The sequence below is a fragment of the Acomys minous genome, assembly GCF_964271855.1.
Source record: "Acomys minous genome assembly, chromosome: 4".
Classification (NCBI taxonomy): Eukaryota; Metazoa; Chordata; class Mammalia; order Rodentia; family Muridae; genus Acomys; species Acomys minous.
The window spans coordinates 33,938,220-33,957,760 of NC_140486.1; the positions used below are offsets into that span (position 1 = coordinate 33,938,220).

Consider the following 19,541-nt stretch of genomic DNA (forward strand, 5'->3'; position numbering starts at 1 on the left):
AGTATAATCCAAAGTGGAACTTCAAATTCTAGTGAACGTTAATATCCTCCAGGGAACTCGCTTGAGACGCAGATTACTAGGCCCACTACAGACAGGCTGATTCAGTGTGTTGCGTGGTATGAAGTATCCTCACTTTGGTCTTTAAAACTAAAAGAGAACAGAATCAAATACAGAGCACAGCTGTAGAAGAAATGACAAACCTCAAGGGGTGGCCAGACGTGATGGTGGACACTTGTACTCTCACTTGGGTCCCATTCTTGAAAACACTAGGCAGGGGGATTGTGAGTCTAAGGTCAGAATGAACTACGTAGTGAGACCATGGCAAAATAAAATGTTCAGAAGCAGGAGGTGTAGCTCAGTGGTATCATGTTCACGTGGCATGTACAAAGCGTTGGCTTCACCCTCAGCATGAGTCAGACAGAGACAGGGACAGAGAGAACCCAAAAGGATAAAAATTGATATCATAGGAAAAATAAAAACAGAAAACTGTTTTTTTTTAATAGTATGTACACCCAAACTAAAACAACAAGATACATTTTGTGGGATTAGAGCAATGGCAGCAACTAAAAGTTTGCATTGCTTTTCCAGAGGACCCAAGTTCTCCCAGCACACATGTCAGGAGGCTCACAGTTACCTGTAATTCCAGCTCTAGGAATCGGATGCCAACTTGTGGCCTCCACAGGCACTCACACACCTGTGACAGACACTCAGGTCCACATGCAAATGATAAGTACTTATTATCATAGCCAAAATTAAAGGTTGCTGGTGAAAAATAAGCAGGCGGGCAGTATTTTAATAATCGGCAACATAAGCTACTAAGCAGACCTGAGACCCTAGTAAATGAGAAAACACAGAAATAAAATAACTCAAAAAGGGGGGGGGGGCAGGGGAAAGAAGCAAACAAACAAAACAATAAAAAAAAAGAAAAGAAAGGGAAGAAGAAGAACAACAACAAAAAAATGTTCACCTAAATAAACTAAAAAAGCATCACTTGGTGCAAACGAAGATGTGTGCTTCCTAAGTAAATGTGTTTGATAGGGATAATGTCCAAAGCAGACAAGCAGCTACGAGCTTACACAGGCCCACCTGCTTCTGTAATACATGCCAGGGGATTTTAAAAAATATGCATATCCTTTGACAGAGAAGTGCTCCTTTTGGTAATATAGCTCGCTATGCAGGATTTATTTTTAAAATCCAAGAAAGAAAACAGTAATTTCTAGATTACTAGACGCTGAGCCAGGATGTGCAGGTAACCATGGGACACTCCCCTTGTCCTCGCTCAAAGCTGCTAGAAGATCTAGCTTTATGCCCAGAATGGTGGGTGCCTCATGCCTGTACTTCAAGTGCTTGGGAGGCTGAGGCAGGAGGATCATAGTAAGTGCAAAGCTAGCCTGGGCTACATCGTGAATTTTGAGAAGAAAATATACAGGGGGAAATGTAAGGAGGGCTCTATCTTGGTAGTAGAGTACGTCCAGCAGGCAAAGGCGTGGGGGTTGGGATCCTGCAACCTTCATCACCACCAAAATGAGAAAAGCAGAAAAAAACAAAACCAAACAAAACAACCCCCCCAAAAAAAACAAAACCTAGTCTTCCCTGGAAACTGGCTGCTTGCAAGGAACTGAGATGGGAACGAGGGGTAAAAGTTCCTGAAGACCGAGAGATCCAGAAGCATTACCAGTCCAGGCGGTGGTGCTAAAGCCTTTGTTTGGCCCACAGGAATCTCGAATCCCTCACATCAAGCAATTGAGCCAGGCCATGTTCGGGCTGAAGACTCTGGAATCTTCCGAGCCCACTGAGATCTGAATTTATGGCTCTCAGAACAAGCTTCAGGCTAAATGGATACTTCAGTCCATGGCTGAGAGGTACTGCGTGTGTCAGGAGAGAGGAATGCTCAAGCCGGAGGAAGCCACGAAGACCCTGGAACTAGACCAGTGTTAGGGCGTGAAGCCAATTTCCAATCCATGTGACTTGCGCCTCCACACAGATTAGGCTCTGGCTGGTGGTGGGATGGTTCTGGCGTGCTTTTTAACTCTGTTATATCCTTTATAGTCTAACGAGATGTCTCTGGGATCCCTGCCTTACAGTGAGTTCTGATGTATATATCTCTTTCCAAGGTTGCTAACAAAATACTAAAATTTAAATAGTTAAAAAAAATTGTTCCTAATACTAACCAGACAAGCTCAAGTAGTTTCTTCCTCAAAACTAGTGAGAACAATCAAACAAGAGGCATCAGTGTGTCTGTGGGACATGAAGAAGAGTGTTGAGCCCACCCTGGTAACGGTGTGAGCGGGACCACTCACGTGCTGTTCTGCAGTCAGCTCAGGTGCACTGCTGAACACGTTCATTGAGAGAGCAGAATACAAAACATAAGAAAAATCAAGACAGGTGTGGAGCGAACATCATAAACTGAATTTTCAAGAAAACTGAATGACAGAAGATGATGTAAGCACAGTTAGAAGGAAGCATTTTAGTAAACACAGTCATATCCTATCTCAAAATTCACGCGTGGAAATTGGGGGGCTCAAAAGTACCAGTTAAAGGAGAGGGCCGCCCAGTGGGGAGCAGCGCGGGGGGGGGGGGGGGGGAGCTTGCACAAGGCACCCTGTTGATTCTTACCTGCTCCGGGTACTTCTAAGCAAGTTTACAGTTAAGATTACAGACCGATGTGTAACTATTTCTCACTGCTGCTTGCGTTTGCCTTTCGGAGTTGCCTTTCCACCAATTCTAACACAGCAGTGGCTGTCCCCTCTCTGCCATACATAAAGTTCAACAGCCTACCTCGCCCCCAAAGCTGCAATATCCAAGTCCCTACAAGGATGGCTTGGATTCTATGGCAGAGATCCGAGAATTTCTACTCTGTTTACTCTAAGCTTCATTATGAAATTCTGGATAAAGTTACTAATGGAGCTGCAGATATTGAAAGAATAAGTCCTAAGAAGTGCAGGAATTTGAGGTTTTTGCTTGTTTGCTTGTTTGTTTGACAATGCTCCATTGCAGAGGAGAGAGAAAACAAATTGTTCCAGAGCAGGAAGAGAGCAAGCCAGCCTGCACTCAAGCAGGGCTGCCCACTGGACAGGGCCAGCCTAATTGGCAGTCACCCTGCTGTGTCTCTACAGAGTTCCTCCCCACCCCCACGCCCCACCCTCATGCCCCACCCCCACACTCCCACCCCCTGCAATCCCCCCCCCCTCTCCCCTGGTATCTAAAGAGCTCAGCTGGGCTGTGTCCGCCATAGAGTACTTCAGGCTGACCTAGCGTGTTAGAAAGGGCTTGCACCTGACAGGCTGCCCAGGCCAGACTGGCTGGGAGAAGCTGAGAGGGGGCTAGAGAGAGACCCAGTCTGCACCTTCAGTAGGGGACTCGCCTCACCAGGTACCTAGCAGAATTTCCTTCCTCTAAAAACCAAACAAAAACAGAATCCCACAAGAAAGAAAGAGCCCCAGACATTATGTGCTCCTCTCTGAGGTCCGGTGGCTGGTGCATCTTAAAAAGTCTCCTGGCAACATCTGAGGGCCGTCTGCAGGCACTACTTGCCTGGTGTCTCTAGGAGGGAACCTGAGCTAGATGAAATTCTAATTGGAGAATTAAGTTCGTTTAATTCTATCAAAAGCTTAGAGCACCTATAAAGAGAAATAAGGGGGCGAGCCTGGGGGTGCTTGCCTTCAAGCTCAGAACTCGGAAGGAGGGACAGAGGGGTACCTGTGAGTTCTAACTCAGCCAGAGTTACACAGTGAGACCCCATCTAAACTTAAACAAATAAACATACAGAGAGGGAAACAGGTTTGCTAACCTTTCAGTAATGTCATGTTAACGTTTAGACTTAATTCTCTATTCTCTGATTAAAGTGGGAAAACTTTTTTAAAAATGCCAAAAGCCTTAATCCAGAATCAACACATTATGACATTTTAATATAGAGATGTGTCCCAGAAAACCTATGTAGGCATTAATAAACATAAAATTAAACCTCTCCTAACTTAATATATTTCTAGCTTCTTGCCCAAGTATCTAACTATAGCATGTATTCTGTGCACGTATGTATTTCATACATATGTTTCATGTGTGTGTATACACATGCATATATAAATATATGATATATTACTGAAAAAAATGATAAAAGTTCTGACTCATCATTTACGGTTTTTCTTCCAGGAAGTCTCATTACGTATTTCAAGCTATTATGAAAATGTTAGCAACCAAATAATTCACAACTCACAAAAAATTAAGCCTGGGTTGGGTTGTTTTGTTTTGTTTTAGGTATTCATTTTCAGTTCACTAGTGAGCATTTCTTCCTGAAATTCAGTTGCTTCTTTTGCATTTCTGTTTCTTTAATCTACAGCTTTGAAATGCACCCTGGAGCCAAAGCATCAGTCAGCCTGGTACAGTCGCTCTTCCCACGCAGAGGACAGCGGTGGGCTGGGAGCCTCGCTTCCATGTACCCCACGTGAACACACATGTGCACATACGCAGCCCTGCATCGTTAAATGCCTAGGTACATGGCATTTAAAGTGAATTTAATAAATTTCTCCCTGTATAATGACTTCTTGTGTCTCTTTTCCTTTTATAAACAGCATTAAATGCATTTCTTGGGCAGATGAGGGCGTTGGCTTTACTCATTATAAACCTTTAACCCTGGATGCGATACACTGCAAACAGCTTACTGCCTCAGCTTCTGTAAGTGAGCAACTGGAACTGGAAACCCGCTTATTTAAAGCTAAAAATGAAGCACACCGACTGAACAATCTATTTTAAAATAAATTGAATACCGTTATGAAGAAACTATATACACCGCAGACAGCAATGCTCTGAGGATTGCAGCATGGAGTCTTAACATTACACCACAGGCCATACAGAGAAGAGGAAAAAGCATGAAGCTGAAAGTTACCTTTTTGTGCAAGGCATGGAATTCGCTGTACCTTTTTTCAACAAAATGTTTTCTTCCATTCATTAGCACTTCTATTTTAAACACCTAAGGAAAAAAAATTAAAGAGATTAATTCTGCTAGTTCAAACCCCTCAGTTGTCGATGTGGTAAGTTTGTGACCGTGATATATTTCATCCCTTTAATTACAGAAGCCGATTCTCCCCAAACCCAGAAGGCTCAGGAGACCCTGACCCAACAGCACTGATTAATGAGCCCTTGAACCAAATGCTCGCTCACTAACTGCAGCATTCTCTAAGAATGTGTCTACACATGGCAAACTTGGATGCACTGAAATGCTAATTCACTTTTTTTAATGCACAGAATATCCTCCCTTGAAATGACTTCAGCAAATGACTATGATGGCACAGATCTGATAGTGTGATGCAAAAGCTAAACTCTGAGGACTGGGTCACCCGGCAACCTGTCTGGGTGCTTCCAGGAAGGCGAGTGTGTCATCTGAGACACTCATGCAAACAGCAGTGCCTTTTAGGTTAATTTCTTCCTAACCTGCATATTCTTCTCTAGTCTCAGCTGGGCTTCTCCTGCTATTTGCAAAACAGGGCAAATGCGGGGAGGGCTCCTTTTCCCTGCATGACGTGAGTGACAGCTAGTGCTCCCGCTTGCAGAAGGTTGACAGGCCAGATGCAGAGGCGCTCTGGGCACACTAATTAGTAGGCACTAACATGACATCGTCTTGATTCTTGGGTCAGTCGGGTCAAGACTGGGAACAGGGATGAGAAAGTATTGTAAGCTGCTCATGAAAAAACAAGCTCCTCAGCTCCAGAAGGGAGGGGTGCCCAGCAGGCAGGAAGAAGCTGGTGCTATCCAGAGTCTCCAGTTCACCCTCGGTCTGCCAAGTGAGACTTTGTAAATACCAAGATGAGAGCTCAGGTCCCAGTTTTAGGCAACCCATTGGAAAAGAATAAAGGACATCCCACAGTACAAAACAGAAACAAAACCCCACACTTCCATCAAAAATGTACTATGCAGTCACTTTAACACGGGACGTAAAAGGTTCTTTACTTTTATTATGAAATCAGAGCCCAGTGGTGCTGTATTTCTGCTTTATATGTAAACATAACTATTCTGAGTCAGACTTACTAGCAAACATGAACAACTCATGCTTTCGCTGTCTTTGAATCATATATTCTTCCACTGCAAGACTCAGTTAAAGAAAACCACTATCAAAGATACACTGGAAATATTTTACCACTGTAATCAATATTGCATAGAGTTCACTCATTTCTTCAAGAATTCTTTGTTTGCTGGGTGCAGTGGTACACACCTGTAATACCAGCATTTGGGAGGCAGAGGGAGGTGGATCGCTGTGAGTTCGAGGCCAGCCTGGTCTACAAAGCAAGTCCAGGACAGTCATGGCTATACAGAGAAACCCTGTTTCAAAAAAGAAAAAAAAATTCTTGTTTGTTTTGATTTTCCAGACAGGGTCTCCCTGGCTATCCTGGAACTCACAGCGATCCGCCTGCCTCTGCCTCCCAAGTGTGTCTTCTTCAAGAATTTTTCCTCAATATTTTTCTTTAGTGATTTAAGAAAAACATATTCTTTTAAAATGTGCATATGCTTCAACCTCTCAGATGCACATCAGCTGCTTCTTAGAAACACTACCATTTACTAATTCATCAAAGAAAATGATCCTTCTTCCAAGAGCCTGTGAGGACGAGAACTAGGAAGTTATCTCCAGAAACACTCCAACCTGTAGCCCCCTTCTTGGTGTCAGGGCCCTGATTTGATCAAAATCAATGTGGTGACAATGAAAGTAGTTCCCATCTGCTGAGCTGATAAAATGGACCACTCTGGTGAGCTGGGCACACGATCCCTTTAATTGGCAAGGCTGCTGAAGAACTCATCGGACAGAGACAACGCTCAATCTACTGGGTCACTGTCAGACTGACGCTCTTGAAGGCCATAGGTAAGACAGATGCTCTGGCTGCCTCAGGAACCGTCATCCCATCTCCTGCCCAAGATGGTTCTGTCTCCAAGTTCTACAGTTACTCTTCACAGACAGTAAGTTCCTAATGGAGGCAGAGGGGTTGGGGGTGGGGCACCAATATAACAGAAGTTTATCGCAAGTGTTAACACTATTACATCGTCATTAAAAATACAGAACGTAGTACCCAGTGCCGCTGAGACTTTTTTCCTTCTGGGCTCTGGGCAAACATTTTTGGAAAGCAGGTTGCTTAGCCAGGGTGGAGTCAATTCAGGGCATTCTCTTAGTATCTCTGCTACACAGAAAACCCTTTTCTCACTTTGTTGTCCTGGAAAAGTTCTGGTGTGGAAAATACTCTGGGGTGTGAGAGATGTCTTAGGACTCAGAGAATAGTTGTGTGGTAGGCACCTCGCCTAGTACCTGCCATTCAGCTGGTAACTGACTTAACACATTCGCAAGGGTTTCAGTGAGCCTGGTAGTTGTCCAGCTAGACATAGTCAGGAAGTCAAGCATGGGACTTGACAGGAGTGTTAGTGTGTAGGGAAAGTCTCCTAAGGACAGGCAGGGAAAAGAGTACCTGAAAGTTAGTATTTGTAAGAAATATAAAAATATGCAGCCTACAAGCAAGATAAAATTCAGTTTGGTAACCAAATGAAAAGCAGCAGGAAACACAATTTGTAAGGAGAAGAAAAACCAATGACAGATACTGATTCAGAAAAGACACAAGACTAGGGGACAAAAGCCTTCATTACTACTGTTGTTAGGAGGGAACTTCTTACTTTTAAGACCTGGGATGAAACACTAAGTGTTAAATGGAGATGGGGAAGCCATAAAAGAAAACCAAAGTACGGGCATGGGGGCTTAATGAAATCACAACATCTGGACGTGATGCGTAGCAGACTAGTCACTGAGGAAGAAAAGGTTGGTGTTGAGAATCTGTCAAACGTGAAAGAAGCGTAAAGGGAAAAACAACTAGAAAATAAAGAAATGGTATCAGTGAACTAGTAATAACTAAACAGAAAAACTGTACTTATAAACTGAAGTCTCCAGAGGAGAGGAGAGATTCAGGCAATGAGGGTTAGAAAGTAAGGAAATACAGTCAAAGAAATCGCCGCTGTTCGCCATCCCAACGGAATAGAAAACATAGCTGGGTGAGGTGGCCATGCATGTAGTTCCAGCAATTGGGAGGCAGAGGCTCCCAAGAGGCAGATGGATTGCTTTGAGTTTGAGGCCAGCCTGGTCTACAAGTGAGTCCAGGACAGCCAAAGCTACACAGAGAAACCCTGTCTCAAACAACAACAACAACAACAACAGGAAGAAAGACCAAGCCAGGCAGTAAGTGGTGCATGCCTTTAATCCCAGCACTTTGGAGGCAGAGGCAGGTGGATCTCTGTGAGTTTGAGGCCAGCCTGGTCTACAAAGCCAGTCCAGGGCAGCCAAAGCTACACAGAGAAACCCTGTCTCAAACAACAACAACAACAATAGAAAATAGAAATGTACAAATCTGGAGACATACACACACCCTTAGGAAAAAAAAAATAGAACAACAAAACAAAGGCATCATTGTTTAAAGCCAGTAGGACAGAGAAAATCTGAAATGCAGCTGAGAAAACATAGACACTACCCAGAAAAAGAACAAAGATGAAGCAAATATATTACTATTAAGGTTAATACACATATGTGTAATCTATACTTTAAAAGATTTGAATTGACCATCACTGCAAACCTACTCCCAACTCTTACAGTAGAAGCTCACTCAATCCTCATAGCAGTCCCACATTGTCTGCTGCCCACATGACAGCTACCATTGTCCCACTTTGAGGCTAAGACAGGAAATGGGGAGGTCACACAGTTTGACTGCTCTTTCAACCCACAGTTTAGCTCTAGAATTTCTCCTAGCTACAGTATTACACCGAGACCCACTAGGCAGACTCACTTATAAAGCCCCAAGTCTCCAACTTGGAGGTAGGAGAAACAGGAAGATATCAGTGAGTTCGACGCCAGCCTGGTCTACACAGACAGCTCCAGGACAACATAGAGAGACCCTGTATAAATGCACAATGCACACAATTTTAGGAGAGGCTTTAAGTGGAAAAAATATATTTTATGCTGAATTTCAGTTAAGAAATACATTTTTCCTTATTTAATTTTAAATAAAAATTTCCTTTTCTAAAACACTAAGTGAATAAAATAATAAATACTATTAACTAATTGTACTATTTTGAGTGTTTTTTTAAAAGGCAATTTTTCTCAAATTTTTAAGGATGAGTTTCATAAATTTTGAATAAAAACCCTGAAGTATTGCTACAATACAATGTTTCTATTTGCATGTATTCAATACCTGATTGTATTTATGTGTTTGGGAGGCTGATGGGCACAGCACTATAATTTTTCAGGAAAAAAAAATCATGACAGCAAACAAGACAAAAAAAAAAAAAGCAAGCTTTGGTTAGGAAGGTTACGAGAAAGACAAACTAATCAACATAAAATTGGAAGAACTCCTGATCAAACCAAAAACCACTGGAAGCAAGAAGAAAACCAAAAACAAAAGAAGTCTGAGTTTCCTGAGCGCTTGTGTGGTCTGAGTGAGAACGGCCCCCACAGGCTGCTGTGCTGAAACACTTGGTCCCCACGTGGTGGTGGTTCTTTGGGACGGATCAGGAGGTGTGCACTGGGGGATGACTCCCGGCATTTTCAGGGTGCTCCCTCGGTTTCCTGCTTGTGGATCAAGATACAAGCTCTGGGCTGTTCCTGCTGCCATGCCTTTGACCCCCCACCATGGGCTCTGTCACCACTTTCTTTTGTGTTGCTTTGGTCCTGGTCTTTTGTCACCCTAAACGGAAAGAAACTAAGGTGGTTTGCCTGACCCAGGAAGGAAGATAAGCCAAGGACAGCCACATCTATTCACCAGATTTTTTTTTTAATTACAAAAACAACAAAGTATTGCTGATACACACACAGCTTGTGTTGTCAACTTGACACAGCTGGGACGAGGACCCCTCAACAGAAGAACTGCCTCCACCAGATGGCCTTTGAGCTTGTCTATGGAGGCATTTTCCTAACTGCTGAACAATACAAGAGGGACCACTCCACTCTGGGTGATGCCGAACCTAGGTAGGTGGGCCTGGGCTGTGTAACAAAGGACGCCGAATGCCAGGCTGAAGGCAGCCAGGAGGCAGCACTTCTCCACAGTCGGTCTCTGCCTCAAGTTCCGGGCTTGGCTTCCTTGAAGATGGATTATAACTGTTAAGCTACAAATGCCCTCCCTCCCCAAGCTGCTTTTAGACTAGCTGTGGTGCTTACTGGGGCAGAAGAGGAGGGTACCAGACAAGTACACCTTTGGGGGGCGGGGGGAAGCAGAAACAAAACTCAGAATGACTAGACTCTCTCCACCCCCCCAGAGCCTACAGAAGTGCTGGTTGAAGAGGCTATCGGCAAGCGCTGTCAGTAAGTGTTGATAGTGGGTGATCTTTAGCCAATTCTATTCCCCGCCAAATCTGCCAAGTGTGAGGTGAGGGTGCTATTTTCAGGGGCATGCAAGTTTACCATGTATACTTTCAATATTCTTCTCAAGATGCGGATTTAAAACCACCAAGGAAGGTGATGGAGAGGGGGGCAAAATTAGGAGGTCAGATCTAAAAATAAAATGGGAGAAAAATCCTAAAATAAGAACTTTGAAGCTTAAAAAGCATTCACATTCAAATAAGGCAGAAGACTAAGTAGTGCTTAACAACGACAACAACAACAAAGGGAATCATGTCAATACTAATTCATACATAAGATCTCAAAGAATTTGCCATTCTCTTTCAAGAAGAGTGCCAGATGTGATAGCTCATGCTTACAGTTCAAGAAAACAGATGGCTGACCCAGAACTGAGGAGGACAGCCTGGGCTACAGAATGAAACTGCCTTAAAATCTCCCCCCTCAAAAGCTATATACAATATAAAGGCTCAAATATAAAACAAGCCAAATAGAATAGGATTTGGTACCAACCTTTACTTAATATAGTTCTCACTGAACAGCACATACTCCACAATTGTGAACCAATGCTTCCCCCTCTACAGTTCCAAGCCCACATCTTGACTGCACAGCGAAAATGTATGTGCACACGCGCGAGCGCGCGCGCACACACACACACACACACACGGGGGAGGGGGGAGGAGGTGTGGAGTTGAATGGGTGGGGAGGTGGGGGAGAATCTGGGAAGAGATGAAGAAAAAAAAAACGATGATCAGAATATACTGCACAGAAAAAATACTATTTTTAATTTTAAAAGGGGGGAGGGAAAGACATGATCTCAACTGATATAGATAAAAGCCTTTGAAAAGCTACACTGATATAACAAGCAGAAGAGATGAGATGTACTGGGAAGGAACAGGAAGAAAAGAAGAAACTTGAAGGGCTGGAGAGATGGCTCGGTGGGTGTGAGCACTGGCTGCTCTTCCAGAGGACCCAGGTTCAATTCCCAGCACCCATGGCGGCCATACCTCCAGTCCCAGGGAACCTAGCTCCCTCTTCTGGCACCTGGTACGCAGACATATATGCAGATAAAACATCCATATACACAATAAAATTTTTTAACTGAAGGAAAGGGAACTGGGGTACACCTTTTCTCTCTTGACATAATTGTAGGTCAAAAGACACTGCTAAGAGCAGCCAGATGTAGGAAAATGGAGGCTCTCAAGCACCAAGTATAAATATAAACACACACACATACACACTAATTTTCTTTAAAATTGGATGAAACCACAATTTTCTTTAAAACTTTATGATTTGAAGAAAAATGTTTTGGCCTTCCTTTAATCTCAGCACTGAGAAGGCAGAGGCAGGTGAATCTCTGAGTTCAGGGCCAACCTTGTCTATAGAGCAAGTTCCAGGATAGCCAAGGCTACACAGTGAAACCGGGTCTGGAAAAAAACAAACCAAAAGAACAATGAAAAGAAAACCATTTTGATTATGACCAAGATGGTTCAACAGGTGAAGGTGCTTGCTGCACAAACTTGGGGAGCTGCTTGATCCCCAGCACCCATGTAAAGTGTTGGTTCCGTCTTCCGCTTTTCCCGGGGAGCCCGGATGCTGCCAGACCCTGAGACTGAAGAAGGTGGGCTCAGCAGGGTTCCAGCCCAGCTTGGTGGGGGGCGTGGAGAGGCTTTCTCTGAGAGTAAATCACTTAGACGATATTCTGTGAAACAGCTTATGCGTGCCTTTATTGGTGAAACAGCTCGTGTGTGTGTGTGTGTGTGTGTGTGTGTGTGTGTGTGTGTGTGTGTGTGAACTTATGTGTGCAGGACTCTTATTCCAAGGTGCACAAGCTTATTATGAACCTTGGGCAGTGGGGAGGAGTTTCCAGGATGAATGTGTCTCATTGGGCTGGAAGCAGGATGCTAGCAATACTTTATTCACATGGGGAAAGATAACAGGTGACAAGCTCACCTGACTGACCACCTGTAACCGTCCTGGGTTATGTCATGTGCTTCTGAGGCAGGCACAGGGAGAGCACTTTGTCCCATACCTTCCACTCTTGGGATGAGATTTCAAATCTCAAGTTTGAGATTTCCAGGGTTTGAACACACTCCATCTCACCAGATCCCTGGAGGCATGGTCTATGAGCCCCACATAAAAGCAGGAGGAGCGGGCCCACTGCAAAGAGGTCCTCCTCACAGCACACACAGCCAATGACATGAGTGTGTGCAGGTGTGCACACACAGAAACACTGATAAATAAAAACATTACACTTTAAAAATGCTTTATAAAATTAAACTCATATTCATGGTGAAAGCTGAGGGTGGGAGGGAAGGGAGCACACAGATGCAATGAGCTGGGCTCACTCTGCAGAGTGCTTGGGGGGGGGGGGTCAGCGGAGACGTGGAAAGGGAGAGAGCAAGACATGAAGAGGGCTGTGAGTTACTAAGAGGCGTGGTGTTTCTGATCCTGGTTCTCTGGGGCCCTGGACACATCTTATTTTTCCCCTGCACACATATTTTGCTTTCAGACATCATAATAATGATGCCAATTAGGTCAAATGTCTGAAGTGTTGCCACAGAGACAGAAGGAAAGATTTTCTTGAGCTTATTGATATTTGTAGGACTGCCGGATTATAGACATTTTCACAACTTCAGGTTTTCAGTCTTAAGCCCTAGTGGTGGTTTTAGCCGCTGCCTTTTGACTGATTATTTGATTATGAAAGTCTTCGTTTTTCTTCTTATTTTAAGCCACATCATCAGTATGACACAAAACCAATCAATCAATTCAGTGAGGGAAAAAACGCATTCAAACCCATCAGGTCATACGCATTGTTGCCTACATAGTTTTTCATTTGCTTCAATATTGTATGACTTTGGCTTAGATACTCAATACAATGTGAACACTGCTAGGACTGTGCTCGCTTGAGCTGTGCTAATAAATCATATTTGTTAAACAATGAGCCATTCCAAGAAGAGAGGAGTCCATGGGCCTTCCCATTCTCCTTTCCAATCCACTCTGAAAGAATGAAAATAAATATATTTTATCTCCACTATTTACTAACTTGGGCAGATCTGTAAATAGCCACGACATCCTATCTTCTTCACTAATGAAATAAGAATGATGAAACAATATTCTTGACGGAGCATGCTAGAGAATACATGTCTTGGTCTTTGCGAGATGAAAGCTTTGCAAGAGAAGGAAAAACTATTGCTAATCATGCAGAGGCAAAGTCCCCAGAAGGAAGAGGAAACAGTTTCCGAGGGCTTCTGAAAACAGCCTGTCTCAGAAGCCAGCTTAGTGGATGAAAGAGCTTGTCACACAGAGAACCAGGAACCCAGCTTTCTTCTCACAAACTATCTATAGATTGTATCATCTGTTGCTTCTGAGAGGAATAAAAAAACCAAAAATTTTAGTTCCTTCCAAAAGCTTCCAGAACCTGCAACTTACCCACTGAACCTTGCTACCACAGCTAGCCCCTCCCTGAGTCCTCCCCACACTGCTGGGTGCCACCTGGGCAGGGCTGGCTCTTCCTTTGAGGGCTCTCATCCCCTAAATCAAAACTGAGTCCCTTCCTGATGTGACTGCAAACAAGTTCAATTCCACCTCCCTTGCAGCTTGCAGGAGCAAAGGCTCGCTGTCTTCCATGATTCCCCTAAGATAAGAGCATCTAAATCGTGGGGACACCATGTCAAGTGCAGTCACCATCTCAATTAATCCTCAGCATTACAAAATCTACTTGCATGGGCTGATAAGACAGATTATATGTGCCAAATAAGCTGTAATGTTTTAGAATTTTTGTTCAGAAAAAAATTTCACGAGGAACCTATAGTGACACTTTGAGAAAATAATCTGTAACCCAGTACCAACTAAAAAAGTCCCAAAAATATTTGCCTGTATCATCTTGTTGACAATAATACAAATAAAAAGAGAACCCCCAGAATAGGTCACAAGCTGCTTGAGTGGTAAGGTTACTAATGATTTTAATTTTCTCTAAAATATATATTTGTACCAGAGCACATATTATTCCTATTATCTTGAAATAGGTAACAAAACTTCTGCCTTTTCATTTAAACTGGCATAAAAGCAATACATGACAACTATTCATTCAATACTTTCGAGACATGTTCCATTGGCCTCAAAAAAATAATCCTCCTGCCACAGCCTTCCAAGTGCTGAGGTGCTATGTGATATCATACCAGGCTTCAATTACTGTTTCCTAAAACAATTGTGCATTCCTTATTTGTTCGCTCATTTTTCATTTCATTTATTCATATCTTCGTTTCCACAGATACTGACTGAGCTATGGCCAGACACTTTACACTGTAATAACAGAAGCAGTATATACATGTTACAAATTACTTTGATTACTATTTTAGTATTTAATTTCTAGTCTAAAAGTTAAGACTACGGGGTGGCTAGAAACAAAAAACTATGTGAAGAAAAGACCTCCTAAGCTCACTGATCAGCAAAACTAACTCTGGGAAGATAATTATATTATCAAAAACAATATATTCAAAATAACTGCCATTGAAATCCATAGCACTCTTTACTACAACAATTCTAAATTTTATATGACAAAAGACCATAATAGCCAAAAACAGTGATACCTGATCTCAACTTATACTACAGAGCCATAGTGACAAGAACAGCATGGTACTGCCACAGATATAAATATACAGACAGATGGAATTGAATAGAGGCCCTGGAAATCAACCCACACAACTACAGCCATCTAGTCTCTCCAAGGTTACTGGGAAAGATACAAGCCACTTTGACCAATGATGCTGGTGAAACTGGATATCCACATCTAGAATACTGGAACTAAATACACATCTCTTACTCCCGGTAAGAACCAAGTCACTGCCTGGAGAAATAGCTCAGCGGTTAAGAGTACATGCTCACCTTCCAAAGGACCCTTGTTCAGCTCCCAGCACCCACATTTGGCAGCTGACCTCCTTTTCAGATCTTCCATTACTCATCACTGTCTGGATAAAATATGTTTTTTTCGGGCTGAAGTTCAATTCCCAGCAAGCACATGGTAGCTCACATGTATCTGTAACAGATGCCCTCTTCTATCTGATGTTCTCTTCTCTCATGCACGCATAGGTGTAATAGAGTGCTTATATACACAAATAAATAAATCTTTTAAAATATATGGTTTTTCAATATCATTTCAGAAAACAAAGAGAGTCCAGGACTCAATGAAATGCTAGTATTAAAATATTAATGGATAGACAGTGTCCCCAAATCTACTCTCTAGGTAGTTTAAACCTCAATAGAAAACTTCTCATAGCATCAGTGTACAGAGTCAGTTTTAATGCCAGCCTAGGAGAGAAAACCAGTTTTGTCCCCAAAATGCACAAGGGACAGTACTGCCATTACTCTGCAATGGACATCTGTAGTTCAGGACAGTGGTAGTTCAGGACTGTGGCTCTCGTGTCAAACTGCCTGGGACTGAATCGCGCCTTTCATTGCTTTCTCCTAGCCTCTGCTAACACACTATGGTTTGAAGCAGTTTTAACCTTCACAGACCTCAGTGTCCTCACATCCAACCTGGAGCTTAAATGATGTCAGATTGAGGATTAAGTGAGATTATCCACATAAACTACTTATCACACAGTCTTGCATTTAAAAAGACTTCTTGATGAGGTTGCCTACTTATGTCATGAACTTACACAATGGCTGATAAAATCCTTTCTTAGGGAGGTTACTGGGGAGAGGGAAAGGTGACTCCAGGTGACAGAAACTCATCGACCACATCTCTTCATCACTGTCTGTACCACCAGAGGAGTTGACCCCAGAGCGTGCACATCATGGGTGTGTACTCACCTCTGTCAAGGCCCATTGCCTGGTCATTTCAGTGACTCAAGTCACACCCCTGGATTTTAGCATAGGGTTTAGTACCTGTAATAAATGTTTTAGAAACTGTACGTTGGCCTACAATGCCCTGGGAGTAAAATAAAATCTTTGGGTGTTCAGCAGGTGACCCTCAGGCCTGAGATCAGAAAATGACCTGTTAAAATGCCACAGTGCTGCCAATCCCTTAAAAAGTACCTGGCACCAAGGCAGGCTGAATCCATTACATACATACAAGAAACGACAGGCGAGTGGGGGAGCTGGTAACAGGTGCTATAAAGTTTCTCTGTGTAGCCTTGGCTATCCTGGACTTGCTTTGTAGACCAGGCTGGCCTCGAACTCACAGAGATCCGCCCGCCTCTGTGTCCCTGAGTGCTGGAATACAGGTGTGCACCACCATGCTCGGCTGGCTGACAGTTGCTTTTTAATAAAAACAAAACCAAACATAAAACACAAAACAAAAACAAAGCAACTGTCAGCTTTAATCTGACTCAGAAGAAAGCTTCATGACACCGAGGAATGAAAAGCAGCCCAAGGCCAGACACACTTGGAGTCCACATCTGCCACTCCTGCCGTGTCTCCGAATGTGTCATCTCTTTGCAGTAACATGTCTAATGTCTTAGGGCTGGTGGCGGAATAGACAAGTGAGACCAAGTGCATAAAGCACTGGCACCCAGACAGGCACACGCTTGCTTCTCAGCTCACACCAGGATCCTTTGGGATACAAAATCTAAGAGGAGTCTAAAGTGATCTGCAACTTTTATTTTTCTGCCTATCATAAAGCTGGATGGCACAGTCTGCTTCTGAAAAGCAGGGTGTCTCACTAAAGCCACTAAAATTCCAAAGACCAAAACTTTAAGGAAGGACTAGACACAGGTGATAGACAGGAGTTATGAAAGTAGATATAAAGCTAATTCTATTTTTACTTCCTATTGTTATGAGTTTTTATTTTCAGTGCATAAAGATACATTCCATAGTGAAAGTGTAAAAATCCACCATGAGGCCTCACAGTTTCAGAATGTCTATTCTAAGAGTGCAGAACTTTATCGAGATGTGTATATATAGGCTTTGGGTCTGGCTAATTTGAGTGATGATGTTCTTTATTTGAACCTTCTAATAATAAAGTTTATTTTTAAAACCTTAATCTTTTGAATTTTACACACACACACACACACACACACACGTGGATGGATAATTCCATCTCAAGTTGGGGAAAGTATAAGCTCATGTGTCTGAGTATCTGTTTTGTTCACAGCCCCTTTCTGTGGGCACTGGAGTAGTGAGGGCCAAGACTGTGTGCTCTCTGGGCTGAGCTTACCCGCTTTCCTGGACCCCGGGTAGGGAAGGCTACTTGAAGACAGCTGCAAAAAGACTCTCCTAGCCTTACGCTCTGGTGCTCAGCTCTGAAAGATAGGCAGGGAGCAGGTCTTGGGTTAGCTCTGTGCCCACCAACACATAGAGGCCACATCTAACATCCAGGCCCCTCTCGCCCAGGTTCCTGGTGAGGAGAAATCAGCTTTGCTGTGCTGTGAACAGGTGTTACAAAGCGTGTGTTGATGACTTTATGATGTCCTCTCACAGAAAGACCGGAAGCTCTTAAAGATCACAGAATGATTAGCTTCCTTCTCAACTCTCTTAGGAGAAGATGTTTACCAAGTCACTTCACTCACTACCTGTTGCCCTAGAATAATGGTAGTTATATATCCCTTTCTCCAGAGTCCAGCCAAGGGGTCTGCAGTCTATTGTTAGTAAAGTGGCAAAGCTGGGTGTGGTGGTGTCTGTTATACTAACACCCACTTAGGAGGCTGAGGCAGAAGGACAGTGTGGTATTTTAAGAGAGAACGGCCTCCATTGGCTCTTATATTTGAATGCTTGGTTCCCCATTGGTAGAACTGTTTAGGAAGGATTAGGAGGTATGGCCTTTTTGGAGAAGTGATTGCCTTTGAGGTTTCAAAAGACCAATATCGCTGGAGAGATGGCTCAGAGGTTAAAAGCACTGACTGTTCCGCTGTTCTTCCAAAGGTCCTGAGTTCAATTCCCAGCAACCACATGGTGACTCACAACCATCTATAATGTGATCTAATGCCCTTTTCTGGCCTGCAGGCATACATGCAAGCAGAGCACTATATACATTATAAATAAATAAATAAATAAAATCTTTAAAAAAAAAAAAAAGACCAATATCTTTCTTTCTCACCTGCTCCCTACCCTCTCCCCATGCCTAAGCTCTCAGCTACTACTCCAGTACCATGCCTGCCTGCTTGCCTGGCTGCTGGCCTGCCTGCCTGCCTTCCGGCCTGCCTGATGCCAAGCTCCCTGACAGGACGGCTATGCACTAACCCTTTGAAACTGTAAGCACACCCCAAATTCAGTGCTTCCTTTTTGTAAGTTGCCTCGGTCATGGTGTCTCTTCACAGCAAAAGAACAATAACTCAGAAACCTCAAGGTCATCCTGAGCCTCTCCCAAAATAATAAATAAATAAAATGTTAAAGGAGAACAGTGGCTGAATGCTGTTTTCACAGGACTTTATGTGCTAGAACAGGAGACACGAAACAGCAAATATGAAAGAGTAGGTAACTTATCAACTGAATTTTAGGAGGTGGCTACCTGAAATGAGGGGTGAGTCCCGAGCCAGGAAAAAGCAACTAGCAGTGCTGGGGGACAAGTGGCAACTTCCAACAGAACGGTCAGAAGGGGCCACACTGAAGATGCAAGGCCAGCCCATGAGGACGCATCACGGAATGCACGCAAACAACTCACCGCTTTGTGTTGGGTGTAAGTTCACCCACTAAAAAGGACAAGTGAAAACCCTGCACTGTCCCACAACTTCCGAACTAAATTTATTTATAAAAAATTGCAGTTAAAAGTTCTTCATCAAACCAATTATTACTTTCTTCCAGATCCACATGGCCAATACCAGCGGCAAAGGGCCTGGAAGAGGAGTCAGGTGCCTAACGAGCTCGGCCCGGCATGAATCACTGTCATTCTTCGTGTAGAATCAGCATTTCTAAACCCACATACAAGGAGCTGCTAAAGAAAGAGAGGGAAAGGCCACTCCGTGCGCCTCTTGTATTGATTTCTCTTACACCAAACAAAGAGATTCTCCTAGTTACATGATATATCATAATCACTTAATTTGTCTGACTGCTTTAGAAAAGAACAATGGATCCAGGAAAAGGTGTTGACTTGCAGAAAGATAATCATTCTGAGGGCTTTTGCTCTTCGTACGGCCTGCTTACTCTTAGTAACACGCTGCATAGAGTCTCCAGAGAAACCGAACATGCAAAGCTCCACTTCAGGCATTCCCAGGAGCCCTCGGGAAATCTAAAGCAGAAAACTACGGAGAACACAGAT

The 19,541-nt window shown here is 43.3% G+C and overlaps 1 protein-coding gene across 4 annotated transcripts in view; it reads right to left on the bottom strand.

Moving 5' to 3' along the window:
* The window catches only part of SNX24 (sorting nexin 24), a 135,653-nt gene that overhangs the window by 55,732 nt on the left and 60,380 nt on the right, over positions 1 to 19,541 (bottom strand). For all 4 annotated transcript variants that reach the window (XM_084779416.1, XM_084779417.1, XM_084779415.1 and 1 more), the window contains one exon: positions 4,883 to 4,966. In XM_084779416.1, coding sequence (XP_084635542.1) covers positions 4,883 to 4,966 — 84 coding nt within the window. The remainder of the gene's footprint in view (positions 1 to 4,882; positions 4,967 to 19,541) is intronic.